General features: G+C 38.8%; 1 protein-coding gene and 1 pseudogene across 2 annotated transcripts in view; both read left to right on the forward strand.

The window, feature by feature from the left end:
- The window catches only part of LOC149105843 (uncharacterized), a 33,594-nt pseudogene extending 17,258 nt beyond the window's left edge, over positions 1 to 16,336 (forward strand). The window contains exon 18 of the transcript XR_016201488.1: positions 15,981 to 16,336. The product of XR_016201488.1 is annotated as an uncharacterized LOC149105843 (transcript). The remainder of the gene's footprint in view (positions 1 to 15,980) is intronic.
- LOC149105844 (uncharacterized) lies at positions 234 to 16,336 on the forward strand. The gene is made up of 18 exons (XM_089271544.1): positions 234 to 360; positions 622 to 977; positions 6,368 to 6,532; positions 7,106 to 7,216; positions 7,748 to 7,873; positions 8,232 to 8,328; positions 8,552 to 8,770; positions 8,903 to 9,279; positions 9,546 to 9,713; positions 9,931 to 10,041; positions 10,251 to 10,367; positions 10,827 to 10,917; positions 11,469 to 11,843; positions 12,006 to 12,128; positions 12,598 to 12,720; positions 12,925 to 13,059; positions 13,973 to 14,206; positions 14,986 to 16,336. Exons 1-18 carry the CDS (start codon positions 234 to 236, stop codon positions 15,324 to 15,326), a joined length of 3,396 nt encoding a protein of 1,131 aa, XP_089127670.1. The 3' UTR covers positions 15,327 to 16,336.
- Positions 16,337 to 17,992: the final 1,656 nt, after the last annotated feature.

A 17,992-nucleotide genomic window follows, 5' to 3' on the forward strand; every position in this document is an offset into this window, starting at 1 on the left:
CAAATTGATGAAAATAAAATACGCTCCTCGAATAGGAGAAGTATCGTCGATTTCTAAGGAATCCTTCCTACTTTTTTTCCACTGGTCACTTTCCTCTGCCTGATATCCTCCACCTCGTCACTTATATGCGTCACCCCCAACTCATATTTGTGAACGTGCTGTTTACAATTTGTTGATATCTTATAATTCTACATGTCCAAACAGGTACATTCCCGTCACGCATTGCCCTTCTGATGGTTATAAAATCCATCAGAGTGAAGTTCCCTTTCAGTCGGAGCAAGATGTCGTCTGAGCACCAATACGCGATGCACTTCTGTCTCATTTTTTTGTTGGTTTGCCTGGGCGCTCCAGCCACTGAAGGTATCGTATCTGCCCTTTGCGTTCCATTACTGTAAGCTTTAATTCAACTTCTCACGGCAAGCTCAGCCGTTTTTGTCTTGTTGATTAGAGAAGAAGCGAACTGAAACATGGGGGAGGGGCGCACAGATCAAGGTTATTGAGAATTAAATCTCTTCCTAAAGCAGCCAACATGTCCATTCCTAGGATATCGGCTGTGCATTCAGTTAAAACTTTGTAGGGGCGATCATTTTGACAAGAAAAGTTTTATTTATTCCTTTACAGCACTCGGATTCAAGGCCGGAAAGGAAAATGTAACAACAAGCTCATCAGGGCTGTTCGGTTGTAAGAAGATTTACTTCCAAATGCCATTTTACGGCGGACAGCAAGTAACGGTTCTCGCCTCAGTTGGCCATACCGTGAAGAGCCAAACCCCTCGGAATGGCGCTGCAGTCTGGGTAGAAGGTGTTAAAGCGAGTGAATTTACAATCTGTGTTCTCGAATATGCTATCGGTTCAAATAAGTCCTTTGAGGTAAACTATCTTGCGTTTGAAACGAAACCCCATGGATCTCAAACTGGCACCACATCCTTAAACTCTTGGACAACTGGAACGGAATGCAAGAGGATCGATTTCCAGCAGGTTAGAATTTGTTTTGTTAAATGGTTTAGAAAGTAAAGAGAGATGCAAAAAGTTCATGAAAAAGGGAGCCCCGATTGTGGATGTGGATGTTAGAAAGAAAAAATACAAAATACAAAATACAAAATATTAATATCGTCAGTTAACACTGAAAAATGATGATTGCAGTATACGAATTAATCTAATCAGTATGACAAAAGATGAAGAAAGAGTGTGCAGAAATTGTAGATCAAAAGATTAAACCTGGCCATACACTCAGAAATTCCTCAAAAATGCAAAAAAGACAAACAAAGAAGTTGCCAAATATTGGCAAAAACTGCCTAAAACGGTTTGCCAGTCCTTTTTGTATGCAGAATTTGTCAAAAAGTTGCGAATATATTTAAAAGGAATTATTGCGGAAAAGAGTTTTACTTTATGTAACGAGGTTGTTTAAAGCATCAAAAGCGCCGGTCTTGGTTACCAAGGCGAGGTATTTAGCGTGAGATTACGACTCAAAAAACCCCAAAAACTCCAAAAGAGTCTGCGTGATCGTTCATTGGTGCGACAAAAAACAAACAAAAGTGACCTTTTAATCATGTTGCAAAATCATTGCCGCAATCTACGGAGCTAAAAACAAGCACAAGTCTTTTTCAAAGTGAAAATGAAGTTTCTCCCTGCTTTGAACTGAAGTACAACTTTTTAGAGAGATATAAGAAGCCACTTACGATTCCGAGTACCAGAAAACGACAAAATCATAACGGCTTGGACAAGAAAACGGCCGAAGCACTGAAACGAAGGAAATCCGCAAGGCAAAGTTCAGCAGCCGAAGAAGCTCCAGTGCCGATTGTGACATATGTAGAAGACGAAATCAATGGCAGCTTTCAAGGAGAACGTTACCTCACCAACTACAAAGAAAAGCACAGCTACAGTACAGCATTCATTTTGAGTATCTAGGCCATCTCTTAAGCGTCACAATTAATGTTTCTGGTATCATGTTATCCTCACTCCAGTTAAGAAACCAACATCAAAATATCTTGTATAAGATGGTTCCGCTCGGGCGAAATACACTTGCAAAGTAGACGAAGGACATCGCTTCAACCGCGTACTTGGATGGGAAATTCACAAACTCAAGCGGCCGTAAAACAGTCATACTCAAAGCCTACGCGACGACTTTCATCCGCTTAAAATCTCGGAGCTGAAAGGTCACGCTAACCCAGATTCAACTGCAAGTTACAGCCTCTGGAAAAACGACGACGGATGTCAAACAAGCTGGCTGGGTTTGCATTTAGTGCTACTTCTTAACTGGGGCATCGTGTAACAACACCCCAGTTAATATTTCTATCAACTTGCAATCTGGTACAACGGCAGTTCTCGATCGGTAAGCTTTTCTGCTACGAGAAATACATTTCGACTTTTTATTCTTGACTTGATGTTATTTCGAAGAATTTGAACATTGAAAATTTGGCTGGTATTGAAATTTTAATTTGAGTGTAAGAATAGTTCTTACTTAAAACTGTTTGCTCAACGTTGTTGAATACCAGTCAGTACTTTCTCGCTTCACTTCGCGATTTGTGCGAAGAAACACACTGAAGAGCCGCCTCTCTTGATGAGTGGTTGCCTCAAGTAAAACAATTGTAATTCAAAAGTTGCCAAGCAATATAAGGCTAAGCCTAAACAGAAAACTGCTTCAATGTAATCGAACAACATGATGTTACTATATTGAAATTTGTTGAAATTAAGAAGCGCTTATCAATTGAGACTTACTACAAAGATTATTTTTCCTCATCAAACACAACTGTTCCTAATGCGAAAGATCAAAACCGATTAACAATAAGCTGATTAGTGGTTTTTGGACTTAGGCGTATTTTTCTCCTTTTGAATAATTAAAATATCGTCGGCGGGCTCTCATTGTGAAAACTTTTACACTTTCTACGGCGTGTAACGGGTTGCGTGACTCACTTTTGAATATTAATTTGTTATTTGAGGCATTTTGTATTTTTACCATCCGAAACGTTCCGTGAGTTTTGCAAAAGATCTGTTGCAATCTCAAAATGTCTGTAAGTTGAAGACCATTTGAAGGCTCAAACAAGCATTTACGTCATTTGCATATTCTACACTGTCCCATACTTACAGCATCACGTTACTTATTGCGTTACTCTTTTTGCCTTGTTTATCCACGTGATCTTTCCTCGCGTTTATATTGGGCAGCGCACTCAGCTTATATTATGGTCTGTATTAGCGCAACGAGGTAGTTGGAATTTTCAATCGCTAGCGTTGTAAGAGCTTTCTTTTTCACCATAAAATGAATCTAAATTTATCTGTTACACTGGATTCGGTGGACAAGATTCTCTCAGCGATAAGCGAGTTGCGTGGCAGCTGTAAAGAAGGCAGAAATGGAAAGGAAAATGCGCGAAACCGAGCCCCAGTGGGCCCTCCTCGTAGAGCAAGAAGAGAAAAACAAGAGAGAGGAAGAAATGGCTTAGCCCGAAAGAAACGCGAGGAAGATGCGCGGATCGCGTGTTTTCCGTTGGAGCAAGATCGAGGCAGCCGTGGCACTGGCTAAAGCGAACGCGATGGATGAGGAACTCGCTCCCACTTTTTCCAACGAATTCCAGTGACCAGATTTGTCACTCATGGATCCATCCCAGCGTGTGCGAGATTTCATCGAGGCACATATAGATGGAGAAAGCACTCGAGGGATTCATCCCAGCACAAATTTCAAGGAGGAGCAAACCACTGCTGAAAAGTTAAATCCTTGAGCAGCACAGCATATTAAATCAACTTTCAAATAGGAACTCACCACCCCCAAGTAGTTAGATCCTAAAGCTACAGAGTTTACTCCATTGCAAATTGAAAGCACTGTTTCACCCAAGCCTCTCAAACACCTGGAATCTTATATTCAGTTTATGGCTAGACGGGACAACCGGCCTGAAAACTATCACACTTGGAAAGCGTCATTTGAAAACATGGTGAGAGATGTGAACAACACTGTAAGTGAAACATTAACCCTGTTAATCGAGAATACCACCGGCCAGAGAGTCAAAGAGACTTGTTCAGCCCCTGTGCAATGCCTATGTAGAGAATCCTGACAAGGGTTTAAAGGAGGCTTGGAAGAAATTAAGTGAGCGCTTCGGTTCGAATGCAGTCGTAGCTCAAATGCACCTTAACAAACTGACAATGTTCCCCAAGATCGAACCCAAGGATAATAAAGGCCTACAGGAACTTGGAGATTTGCTGCTTGAACTGGAATATGCAAAGAATGACGGAGGACTCAGTGGTCTGAAAGTACTTGATGAACCGGCTTTCCTAAAACCTTTACTTGTTAAACTTTCTGATGACCTTCCTGGAAGATGACAACGTCACGCTTACCGATATAAAGTTAAGAAAGCCGCAGACTATCCTTCATTAAGTCAATTCGCTAAGTTCATCCAAGAGATATCAAGCAAACGAAACGACCCTTACTTGGCAATAGAGAACCCTGATAAGAAAAATCTTCACTCCCCAAGAATTCCCTTCAAGCCACCTTAACCTCCAAACTCAGGTGAGGGCTTCACAGAGCAAAAGACGGAACTCTCTGAAAACACTCTCAGCGACCTTTTAATCATGTTGCAAAATCATTGCTGCAATCTACGGAGCGAAAAAAAGAGCAAAAGTCTTTTTCAAATAAGAAGCCGCTTACGATTCCGAGTACCAGAAAATGACAAAATCATAACGGCTTGGACAAGAAAATGGCCGAAACAAATAAAGGAAAGCCGCAAGGCAAAGTTCAGCAGCCGAAGAAGCTCCAGTGCCAATTGCGACGTATATAGAAGACGAAATGGCAGCTTGCAAGGCGAACATTACCTCACCAACTACAAAGAAAAGCAGAGCTACAGTACATCATTCATTTTGAGTATGTAGGCTATTTCATAAGGGTCACAATGTTCTAGTTAAGAAACCATCATCAAATATCTTACATAAGATGGTTCCTCTCAGCTGTTATAAACTTGCAAAGCAGGCAAAGGGCATCGCCTCAACCGCGTCGTTGGATGACAAATTCACAAACTCTAGCGACCGTAAAACTGCAGTGAGTCATATTTAAAGCTTACGCGACGGCTTTCATCCGCTTAAAATCTCGGAGCTGACTGGTCAAGCTAACACAGATTCAATTTTACGTTACAACCCCTTAAAAAACGACGAAGGATGTCAAACAAGCAGGCTGGGTTTGCATTTAGTGCTACTGCGTACATTTGAAGCGGCTCCGGCTCCACGCAAGGTTTACGAGAAATTGCGATGTCAACAGCGGGCCTGCTTCGCCATCAGCAGTCAACGCAACAATCACTTGTGATTTACACCGAGAGCTCTCGGGTGGCTGTTTACCGTGGGGCATCGTTTAACAACTCCCAAGTAAATATATCTATCAATTTGCAATATGGCACAACGGTAGGCTTTTCTGCTGCGAGAAATACATTTTGGCTAGTACTCATTATACTTTCGAAGAACTTGAGCACTGAAAATTTAGCTGGTATTGAAATTTTAATTTGAGTGTAAAAATATTTCTTACTTAAAACTCTTTGCTCGACGTTGTTAAATATCAGCCAGTGCTTCCTCGCTACGCTTTCTCGAGCTCGTTTCACTTCGCGATTTGTGCGATATCGGTTTCTCGCGTGAAATTTAACATGGAAATAACGAGTCGGGCAATCAATCTTCCTTACTGAAAATTGTCAATCATCTGTCAATTTCAAACATGACTTGTGCAAATGCTAACCATCAAAATATAGCGTAAAAATACAGCAGAAAGCATTCGAAACAAAGATTTTTTAGGGGATAAATATCTGGGTACGGAATATTTCTCAATAACTGAAGAAAAACACCAAAAAGCCACCTCCCTTGAAAACAAGTTGCCTTAAGTAGAACAATTGCCTTGTAATTCAAATAAAGAGTCCGAAAAACATAAGACTAAGCCTAAACAGAAAACTTTTCATGTCAATGCAATCGAAAAACATGAGTAAAATGTCACTATTTTGAAAATTGTTGAAATTAAACAGCGTTTTTAATTTATCAATTGAGACTAACTAAAAATATTATTTTTCCTCATCAAACGCAAATATTCCTAATGCAAAAGATCAAAACCGATTAACAATAAGCTGATTAGTATTTTTCGGATTAAAGCGTATTGTTCCCTTTTAATTAAAATATCCTCGGCGGACTCTGATTGTGAAAATATTTACACTTTCTGCGGCGTGTAACGTGTTGCGTGACTCACTGTTAAATATTAACTTGTTATTTGAGGCATTTTGTATTTTTAAAATGCCAGAACATTTGATGGCTCAAACAAGTCATTTACATATTCGCTGATCTGTTCATGCGGTCATTCACCCAGGTATGGACTCGATTAATTTACTAATCTAACTTCTCTCGTTATTTCATTTCAGCGGTTTTCTACTCCTCCAACCATATTTGTAACTGCTAGCCACCAAGTTCCCAACAGACCTCAGGATGCCATGGCCGTGTGGGTGGAGGAGTTGCGCGTGGACAATTTCAAAATTTGTCTCAGAGAAGTAAAGATTTTCGATGGACCCCATAAAGGCATAAAGATGGTGAGTAAATTTAAATTTCGTTTTCTGTCAGTCGTCAGTCTAATGAACCATGCTCTGCCAAAGATATACACTTCATCAAAGTTGAATGAAAATCATGATGACCCCTGACTAAAGAGCAGCATTCTAAAATTTTTACATGCGTTACGATGTTACCAAATATATCAGAGGTCAACTTCCCCTGTGACGTGCCTGATCATCTTCCATTTTCAAGCTGTTCCAGATGAGTCTTTTTTGTACCAGTATGAAACATCAATCGTTGGCTTTCAAAAGAAAACAATACAAGGAAAATATGTGTTTGTTAGCTCTTTAATAAACCTCAAGCTACTTGTAGAAACCATGTGGTAGATAGCATTGACTGGAAGCAGTTGAATGCAAACACAAGGAGAGTTGTTTCTTTTATAGATTTTTTCCAGAAAAAAGGCTAATTATCAACATCTTACCGGGTTTGCGTATCTTGCCGATAATTTCATGTACTCTTTTACGTTGGTTAAAACAGTCCTTAATTGTGCATGTTTTTATCTCTTTCATAATTGCCAGGTTTTATCTACAATTTCTTTCTTTTTTTTTCTGCAGAATTGGATGGCGTTTACAAATCTGAGTGTTGACAATTTTACCATAACCGACAGTCTCGTGTTTACCAATACAAACTCACCATCTGATCAGGATAACTACGCTTTCTGTCAAGTAAGAATAATTATTGCCAACCCGCAGCATTATTGTTTCTTATCTAAATCCTCTTTATAATAGGGCATCAAAAGGGCAACAACAGCAACGCTTTCGTATCAATGGAGGAAGTTAAAATTGACTGTTCACATGGAACTATTTGAACTCTGGACCCTCAAAATCTGTCATAGACCCAATTTTATCTTCGGTGATCAATTGATCAAACATACTTTTCCTCTTGTTCAAACAGATGACCTGTACCTCATTAAAACTTCTATTTGGGTTCATTCTTGTTTATCTGTACCTCTTTTGTTTCTAGGGTTAGGGGCATTGTTTGTGGTGTATACCTATTGTCTCGTTTGGCCAATCATGAAAACCCTTGTAAACGGTGCAGGTCGGCCCTGTTCAAATCAAAGCCGCTTTGGTTTCAAATCTAAACATTAGAATCAGCGTATTATAAATACCAATACGAATTATTTATCAACCTTACCTCTACAAGAGACTCGCGGAAATACAGTCGATATTAAATTATTTTTTTCTTTTACATTGTAGACAGTGAACTTCACAAAACCATTTTATGCTCGTCCTGTTGTGTTAGTGACGCCAAAACGCACTGACAACAACAACAATGCGAACCTTTCTGGGTCACGTTGTAACGCTGTCACCGCTTGGGTTGAGGTAAGGAATACCTGTTGTGATCTTTGTGTGATTTCCGCAAACACTCAGGTAATGGCACAAATATCCCAAGTTCCTCGGGACCCATGAACTTTATATGACATTGCGTAACAACGTAAATATAACAGTTTGTATGGGAACATATACATATAACAGCTCGAGATATAGAAACAATAAAAACAATTAGTTTAACTCTTCTGTTTGTTACTTGTGTTTCTATGCTACTTTGGGGCCGTTTCAAAGCGATTTCAGTAACTTTTAGTTTCACTGTAACTTTCGTTTATATGAGTTCTTTAAAACTAATCGGGCGGTATAGCAACTTGAACCAGGCCGGGTTTAACTCATCTTTGATTTTATTCAGTATACATCTACAACTGACACACAAGTGTGTGTGAAGAATTACAACAGCGACTCCAACAATAAAGATGTTATCACTGTCGACTACATTGTCACTGGAGGTAGGCAAAAAGATTCCATCTGGAGATAGAAAAAACACTTGGTATATTTAGCATTCTCTTTCCTGTATGCATTTTCCCCCTCTTCAATGTTGCTCATTGGAGTTATCTTTGTAAAAGCTTGCAAACCCACAGTGGGAGGGCAGAAGTGTGTATAACTATCAAGCAAGTGTGTACTAAAACAACATCAGATCGTTTCGTGACAATTGTTTATATGTCTTGCCAGACTTGGATCCTTGCATAGACGTGACATGTCATTATCACTGCCTGTGTAAAGCGTTTGGACCAAATGATGCTCGTTGCGTTGTTGTTGACAGTTGTCCATCCTACCAAGAACCAGTCTGCTCATCAAATGGCACAACATATGACAATGAGTGCTTGTTTCGACAGGAAATGTGCATTCAGCGACTGAATTTCTCTGTGCAACACCCTGGTAGTTGTGAAGGTTAGAAATTGTTTTACTCTGAAATTTCTGACGATGTCGAAGAAGATGATGATGATTACGATGAAAAAACCTGGGAAGTTAATTAAAATTTTTTTGTACTGATTTGTGTTTTGTACTATTATTTTCTTGAAGGATTTCCTTTCCAGCGAGGTCGCCGTCACATGCCACACATTCCTTCACTGGGATATTCTCACTGTGAAGTAATTCGCCTCAAGCCTTATATGTTTTATCCTGACAAACCACTTGAAGTTCAGATCACTGTCAATCATATTGACACCAGTGACAAGTCATATGTACATGATGCCGCTGTGTCGTGGGTCGAAAATGTCAGTTATGATCGATTCACTGCATGTGTGATGGCGGCAGGCTACAATGAGCGGAAATCAAAAGCTAACGTGACAGTTGATTGGATGGCGTACCAAGGGGCTCCAGTGGGTGGTGTTGCCGGGGAAGTACGGATATCACAATGGTGGACTGGAACGACTTGTAAATCTGTCAATTTTCCATCGGTAGGTACTTTCTAGTTTCATTTTACAACTCAAGTTCACGAAGAATAAATTCGAATAGCTTACAGTCATCGGAGTTTGTTCAATATAATATGATTTCCTTTGGACCGATGGACCTAAAATGTCACATATCACTCAACCATTAAAGCATTAACCATCCCTAGATTTCCAAATCTTCGCTAATGTTAAACAGCAGTAAGGCAACAATAACAACAGTAGTAGCACGAGTAACATCAACAGTAACAGCTTGTGGTTTTTTTTCTATGCAGGGAAAGTTTTCAGTGATACCTTCAGTGTTTGTTACCGCTGCACACTATCGTTTAGGACTCAAGCGTGACGCTGCCAGTGTGTGGATTGAAGACGTCACGCAATCCTCGTTTAAAGTTTGTTTGAGAGAGCTGCAGAACTACGCAGGATCTCACGACGATGTTTATACTGTAAGTGTCCACACCTTTTTTGCGTACCAACCATAAGAAACTGAGAGATCCTTATCACTTACTTTAGCCGCTTAACACTGGTCTTTAGCATTGGCAGCTAATTCTCTAGCATACTTTACCATCGGCATGTCATACATTAAGAAGAAACAGAATCTTGATTTAGACCTTCTTTTATGGTCAATTGTCTTGTTAACATTTATTTATTTTTCTCTTTTAGAAATGGCTGGCGTTTTCTTCTCTCCACAAGCCCCTTTTTACAGAACACAGCTCAGTCTATTTTGCTAACGCCCAACATCCACCTGCAGATTACAACAATGCCTATTGTAAGGTTGGTATCTTTTTTTTTACTAGAGAGTTTGCCCGGAATTACGTATACTTTTTTAAAAATTTCAAGAGTTAGTGTACAGATCCTACAGAACAACGTCAATTTAAACAAAACTGACTCGGTAGGTTGTTCCGATTTGGTAGTGGTTAAATTTAAAGCTAGTGGTCAAAGTTGGATTACACCCCGCTTACTTAATGAGAGTTTTTCTTTAGGATATCCGCTTCACTGAAAAGTACAACAGCACCCCGAATGTGTTTGTTTCGGCGAACCATTCATCTAGCGGTGGAAATAAACAACCAGTACACAATGGAATAACTGCTTGGGTGGAGGTAATTCTGTTTCTTTACTTCTTTAGGCATTTCCATAGAAACTACATTTTTGACAAGCCAGTCGAACCAAATCTCATCTATTTGACAGAGTTCTTAGTCTCTTTGAATTTTCTTAAACGTCGATACAGAATTAGTATCGTACCTTTTTACAGCCATTATTTTCCATCAAATTGAATGCCGGGAAAATCGTAAAATCCAAGATGGCGTCTCCAAGACGGCTGAAGTCATAATCGACAAAACATTAATTTCATGTTGTACAGAAAGTTGAGGAATATCTGCTACAGGCAAATAATGTGATATTGATATGTCTTACCAGAACAAAAACCCAAGGGGGGTATGAGTTTGCTTTTTCTCCCGATGAGTAAATAATATTCAGAATATTACCGGAAGCGAAGTGAAAATTATCTTTTGGACTAAAAGTCTAGAAGACCACTGATTATATTTGTTCTTTTTTTGCAGTACATCAATACAACCGATGTGCGAGTTTGTTTAAAAGAGTTGTATGACACAAAGTATGATCCACTGTCTATCTCATACGCTGTCCTTTCAGGTACGGACAAAATAATTCATTTTTAATTTTACTATTCTCTAGATCGGTAGTTTAGCTTTTTTGATATTCATATTTTATTAACTTCTATCTCCTACGCTTTTTAAAGGAGCTACGTCACAGTTTGCCCATGTTGAAAAGTTTAGGTTAAATATTTCAAATCCGTCGTTTGTAATCCGTGTTAACCTCCATTCTGGCCATCCTTGTTTCTTGATTGTTTATTATTACCTCTTTGAAGCCTTATCTTAATATACGACGATTTTCAGGTCTCTTTCAATTTAATGATAATTTTTTACGTGGCCAAAAAGAACTCAAGATACTGTGACTGTGCCCCTTTAAAAATAAGATCGTATCAGCCTAATTTTTTTCTAGTTTGATGATCAGAAGTTAATTTCATAACAAACGAAGTCCAATGTTTCAGTCAGGAGAAAAGTGCCAAAACATGTAGAGGTTTCTCAGAAACATGACAAGCAACTATTTCCTTTAAAAACACTCAAGGCATTCTTAATGATTTCTCTTACTTTTTATTGATTTATTTTTGTTTGCATCTACAGACATTTGCCAGCCAGGATGGACTTACTTTGGCGGTTATTGCTACTTTTCAAGCCCCGCATGCGCCACATGGTTGACTGCTGAGTCAAACTGTTCTGAGATGAACTCTGATCTGGTTACAGTACACAACCAGGAGGAAAACGTATTTATTCAGCACCGTCATGCTGGCGATAGATCGTGGATAGGGCTGAATGACCGCAGTGTTGAAGGTTCTTTTGTGTGGACAAATAAAGAAATTAGCAGTTTTAGGTTCTGGGCTCCAAAGCAACCAAACAACTGGAACAATGAAGACTGTGTGCACACTCTTGGCGTGAGGCATGGATATACTTGGAATGACGTGCCATGCGATAACTGCTTCAACTTTACTTGTTTTACAGGTGATAAATCTCTACTAATGAAAATATTGTAGAGTCGCCAAACTTTAGCTAGGATCATCTTGCGTACTCAAACCGGATCTATGGTTAATTCTCAAAATAATTCGTTTAATGTTATTTATGTTATATCTATTTCAATTTTGTTTTCAAATGTAATTTTTGCAGACCTGGAGGAGTGCATTACCAACACTCATAACTGTGACGTGAATGCAGATTGTGTGAATACCGTGGGCTCATATTCCTGTAAGTGTAGAGCTGGATATACCGGAGACGGAAAAACTTGTAATGGTAAGAAACAAACAAACAAACAACTTCTTCCCCTCCCCCCTAGCTTAAAAAACTAGACATAAATACATTTGATGTGGATGCTAAAGGTAATGACACACAATTTATTTTCAACAACTATGAAATTTGTCCTGCATTGACGGGTTAAGAAAAAACTGTAACCAACCGCTCTTGTGCAATGAGAATAGTGCTAGAGAAAAGTTCAAGCCCGTAATAACTATATTTTTTTAACAATTTCGAAGCCGACGCCAGTGGCTTAGAACCTGGGTAATATAAATTGTTTAAAAGCAGAGCATCAGTCAGAGAGTGTGGAAAGTAAAAGAAATCTATCATGTTCATTAAAAGATACTGTGCTTACCGTAAACTTTCGACGGACTGTCCTCAAGCTGTTTGCTTCTTTGGTGAAATGGTCAGACTAACGTTAACGATAACTCAACGTTTACCCATATTTACTCCTTTAATCTTGTTTCAGACATAGACGAGTGCTCTTCAAACTCTCATAGCTGTGATGTGAATGCTGTTTGTAACAATACTCGTGGATCTTACACTTGCGGATGTAAACTTGGATATTCAGGCGATGGCAAAAATTGTACTGGTAAGTTATTTTCACTTAACAAGAAATGCAAAATAACAACAACATAGCGAAATGAGTTTACACGTACTATCAAATTTATCATAAAGTTCTAATATCAATGCCAACTACAAGTCCTTACTTGAGAACAAAAAGTGCTTTTTGATGAACATGTAGAACATAATTTATGTTTGTTTATTAACTTTGCCGTGTTTCTCATTACGCCAGTCATCGATGAGTGCGTCAGCGGCGCACACGACTGCCACCGTTTAGCTACATGTACAAACACCGTAGGATCCTACACATGTACGTGTAACCAACCTTACACAGGAGATGGGAAAACTTGCAAGTACTCTGCGCCAGGTGAGTATTTCATGCTAATTGTGCTTCAATTCAGGCTGAAGAAGTTAGAATTAAGCTCAAGTTGTCCAACAGATATGATGTCAAAAATTAAAACAAACAAAAACCGTGAGAATTTGTCTTAATTACAAACACCTTTCTTCTGTGAAATGCTTCGAGCAAAAGCAATTCGCCAAAACTACTTCGTGAATGGTGCATCTTAGCGGTCAGTAGTGTAACCCTCGGACCGTTCAGCGACCAATCAGAATTCTCCTTTCCATCTTTGATCAGTTTGCCATATTGCAAGGACTGTTATTGTTGGAAATAAAAAAAAGGACACGACTCAGTAATGTTGTTTGCTATCTCCTCGCTACTACAGACACGCTTTGACATTAACATAACCACACTTAGAAAGGACAGGGGTGGGGTGTGGAGCTGAAACCGCCTACGTGGACTTTAACTATTAAAGGCTTTTCTTTCAAAATTTCAATATTTAAAAAAGCTGTCAAATTTCGTGACTTTATCTGCCGCTGGTTTTTCCATTGAGAATTTTGACGTCGGCGCTGAGCATTGGTAATGATATTACGTTTTTCTGATAAATATCATACGAATATTTTCCTGTTCAGGATTTTAAATCATCTATTAAGAGTATTGATCACTGCGACCCAAAATTTAAAACGAGATATTCCAGGAAAAAAAAAAAATGAAGTTGCACGGTGGAATATAACCACCACATATAATTTATCTTTCCGAAAAAACAGTGCATCCAGTTTAGTTAGCGTCACATTTAGGGTCCAAGCAATGATGGTCATCTTATAACTGGTGAAGATGGCAGTGTTATTTATTCTTAGCAAAACCAACTTTCAACATAGTCCACCAAAACAAGTGCTAAGTACAAAGTTGATCCAAAGAACGTTCTTATACGTTATTTTTGCAGCGGGTCTTAAATATTCCAGGATTGTGGGAAACAGCCAGAATTTTTTGACATGGCTGGATAAATGGTTGAAGCCTGTGACTCGCCCATCCTCTTACTGGAATCGCTGTTACCGGGCAACCGTAAATGGTTGGTCTTCCTATACCTTCCATTCAAACTGTGACGGCAAAGGTCCAACTGTCACAATCATCCGTGTTGGAAAATATATTTTTGGAGGATACACAAGTGTCTCATGGAGTAAGTGACATGATCAATTTCATCTTATCACAGACAACCCAAGCGCAAGCTGTGAGTCAGCCATGATTATATTTCGCAGTAGCGGTCACGGAGAAATATGGGAAAAGAGTTTTAAAAAGAATTAAAAAAAGAAATATTTACAATATGATGTGGGATAGTTAAGTGCTAGAGAAAATTATTAACAAAATGCCTTATCTTACTTCCATGGTGTATTACGTGCCTCTTTTCTGATTCGTGACGGTTTTAGAGAGATATCGGGATGGAGGAACTTTATAGGAAGCGGTACAACCGCTTCGAATCATTAAGCAAGGAAACAAAAAAGGTTAATACCAAAGAAAGGCAAATAAGTCAATGATATTAAGAATTTTCTGGATAACTCATCGAGATAAACAGGCCGATAGAAACACTTGCATTTTTATATGGCATGGTGTTCCTGGCTAACTGACAGCTTTAAAGCTCGATATTAATTTTATGAAATTTATAAAACAGGGCGTGGAGATCATGTTCAGTCTGAAACTGGGGCAGCTGTTTCCAGTCTCGCACCGGGCTTGCTTACCCCAGAATTGAAATTATTAAAAACTTAGGAGACAATTAACATAAAGGAACCGGAGAACTTAAGATTAACACTACAAGAAATAATGCCGAGCTAGGAATAATAGTAAAATTTTGCGGGCCAATCAAATTAACGTTGTCGGTAATACGTCATTACTAAACTGTTCAAAGTGTCAGTAAACATCATTAATGTTGGACTTCTTTTTCCATTGTGTATTTCAAATTAGGTTACAGTTGTTCATGGCACTACGATTCAGCAGCCTTTCTCTTCTCATTGGTTAACAAGCCTGGTTGGCAGCCACTAAAGCTAGATCAAACAGGACCGTATAGTTATCGGAGAAAATATTCCATCTACAGCTGCCGTTCCTATGGACCATCATTTGGAGGAGGATATGATCTTCACATTGACAACAACGCTGCATCAAGCACCAGCTCATACTCAGACCTTGGACACACCTACAGCCCGCCAGCTGGTTACAGCTATACATCCTCCTTCTCACGATCATTCCTGGCGGGTAGTTACTACTTCCGACCTGACGAAGTCGAAGTCTTCTATGAAACTACCTGAAGAAATCGCGGAGCTTGCAGTCTTAGTTTTACACACCCTGTACAGAACAGCTAAACCTTTGCAATCATTCAAGTATATATAGAAACTGTTGGTAAATTATAGAAGCGCAATATAATCAGAAAATTTCAATATCGCCGATGATATCTCAATCAGTAGGTTAGTACAAAATCGAGTAGTCACGTATCCTTACTCGAAGATAAACAGTTTACTTTGAGCGGCTTACTTGTTTGGTAATTGCCATTAAAGGATGGTTTCATGGCTCCGTGTTATAACAAGCTATAACGTTAGCCGAGCTACTGACTTCTGCGAGAACTGAATTTCCTGTCAGACTTTCCCCTCAGTCACAGTAACACGGTGATAGCAGTAATGTTTCTCATTAGAATTTCTCACCCTGTGTTTTAATTAATACCTTTATTGTTTATCCACCAATCGAATAAAAGTAGATAAGGTGTGTGTGTGTGTGTGTGTCCAGAGTAAGACCTTAGCCGCCGAATGAAAAAAAATTAACGTTTAACTGACTAAACTGAATTCGAAGTTTTGCTTGATAAATCCGCTGACATCTTGATAAAATTTGGGCATCAGTCTTTCTGGTTTCACAAATTATAGTCTGTAGTTGCTGAACTACATGTGGCTCAGTAAAAAAAAATGAACAAGGTAGTAGTTTATAGTCACGCTATAACTTGTACACGCGCTGAACCGTGAAATTATCCCTTAAGAAGGAGAATCTTGATGCTGAGTTTCAATTGATTGAATTCCACGAACATCATACCAGGATAAGTTGCAAGTTACAGGATTCCAGCTGGTTTTGATTTCTTATTTTATTCAAGTAAAGGATTTAGAAAAAGGATATTGAGAAAGTATAATGGAGTAAGGATTTTTTTTTTGTGTTTTTTTTTTTGTTTGTAGTAATTATGAATTGTCTTTTGACAGTGCTAACGTAGAAAATAAACACGTGTCAGGCACACCGTTATAAAAGCTTGTAACAATAAAATAGAGCAGGGTGAAAATAACGCGTTGTTTTGTGTTTGTGTTCGTTCTTATCTAGGCGAAAAGAAATCTTTCTTATCACTGTTCTTGAGAATTGTCAAAGTCTAATTGCCTCTGCTAAACCTGCCTTTAGGGAAATCATGGTAGTTGTATCTAATTGCCTCTGTGAAACCCGCCTTTAGGGAAATCGTAGTAGTTGTATTTAAAGTTTGCAATGAAGTCTTGAACTTGTTTCGGTACAACATATGGAAACAACTCTTCAGACGGTGATCAGAGTGATCACTGTACCAACAATCGCTGAGATAGACCTCAATTCTATCTCAGCGATCGTAGCGCGACGGTTGACCATGTAATTTATCACCAAGTGTTCTTAACTTTTATAGCAAGTAAAAGTTTAAAACTTTATTTTATTTTAAATTTTGCATCAAAACTTGCCTACGACTTAACAACGATTTCAAATTGACTTGTTTAGCTCTCGACGTCGTGCGTCAGAAATTTAAAGCCGTTAACAAATGAAAGTGATGTTAACAACTTCCACAAAAGGCTTTTCTTGGCGTCATGACACTAAACTTTGGACACTGTCGCCTTCCACGGGAGGAAACCGCTCGTAAGAGCTTACTTGCCGTCGATTTAAAAACAACAACAACAACAATAAAACGATCGACACCAAGCGGGGTTATAGCACGAGCAATGACGAACAGAAGACAACGAAAATTCAGTAAAGAAAAACAACCGGATCTTATTACAAAAGATCTTGGAGAAATATAAATAGCCTGCTTAACAGTTCGCCCGGCAGGATGTCGTGAGAAGAACTGCCTTAGCTTACCGGGAAATGCTCGAAGATTCTCTTTGCCCATTTAATAACAGTTCAAAATTCAATTGAGACATAATAACCAAAAGCCTTCTAGTTCGGTCTATGCTTTATCATATCGCTGAACACGCGTTACAGCGAGCAAATGATTTCTCTAGTATAAGTCGATCCCTTGTCACTTTGTTATCGAGGTTTCAATCAAGTTAAAAATTACATACAAATTACATGTGTTCGTAAGCTATCACAGCGTGCCTGTTATTCTTTGGGCTGCAATAATACTAAGAGGATTTCGGATCAATTTTGGAACGTTTCAATATCTTTTCAGGGTGTCAATCTCAGAGTGATTTTACTTAACCTGTAAAACAGTTGCTACAAAATTAGATCATACTATTAGATTATAATTTCCTAGTTTTCTTGCGTTAATTTTGACTTTTTGGACTAAATATTAGCTATATTTCACGGGTTAAATAAAATCACTCTAGCAAGAAAAATGTCAAAGAATTGAATTAAAATGCGTGACGATAAAAAATGCAGCAATGCAAGCTGATTAAAGAGGCGAGCGCTCATGGCACGGGTACAAAATTTAAAGAGCTTCTACAAAGAAAAAAATACGGCCTAACCTAGGGCATGATTTTAATCATTCATGAACTGACAAACTATAAAACTGCGAGAAAGAAGAAAAATAGAAAACCGTTCTTTTCTACCCTCCCTTAAACACTTCCCCAATACTATGTTAACTAGTCCACGTGAGTACCTAGTGCATCATCAAAATGCAACAAGCTAAGATAACCACAATTAAACACGATGGAATTTCATCGGACACCAGCCCCAGAGTAGAGGCTTCCTGATTGTCTCAGATCCATACAAA

The sequence above is a fragment of the Orbicella faveolata genome, unplaced genomic scaffold, assembly GCF_042242905.1.
Source record: "Orbicella faveolata isolate gen_17 unplaced genomic scaffold, um_ofav_v1 contig_34, whole genome shotgun sequence".
In the NCBI taxonomy this organism is placed as follows: domain Eukaryota; kingdom Metazoa; phylum Cnidaria; class Anthozoa; order Scleractinia; family Merulinidae; genus Orbicella; species Orbicella faveolata.

Bases quoted from the DNA above. Each gene is read 5' to 3' on its own strand.
- LOC149105844 (XM_089271544.1), top strand. From the start codon at position 234: ATGGTTATAAAATCCATCAGAGTGAAGTTCCCTTTCAGTCGGAGCAAG. The intron at 6,533-7,105 runs GTGAGTAAATTT...TTTTTTCTGCAG, and splicing joins CCCATAAAGGCATAAAGATG to AATTGGATGGCGTTTACAAA. The intron at 8,329-8,551 runs GTAGGCAAAAAG...ATGTCTTGCCAG, and splicing joins CGACTACATTGTCACTGGAG to ACTTGGATCCTTGCATAGAC.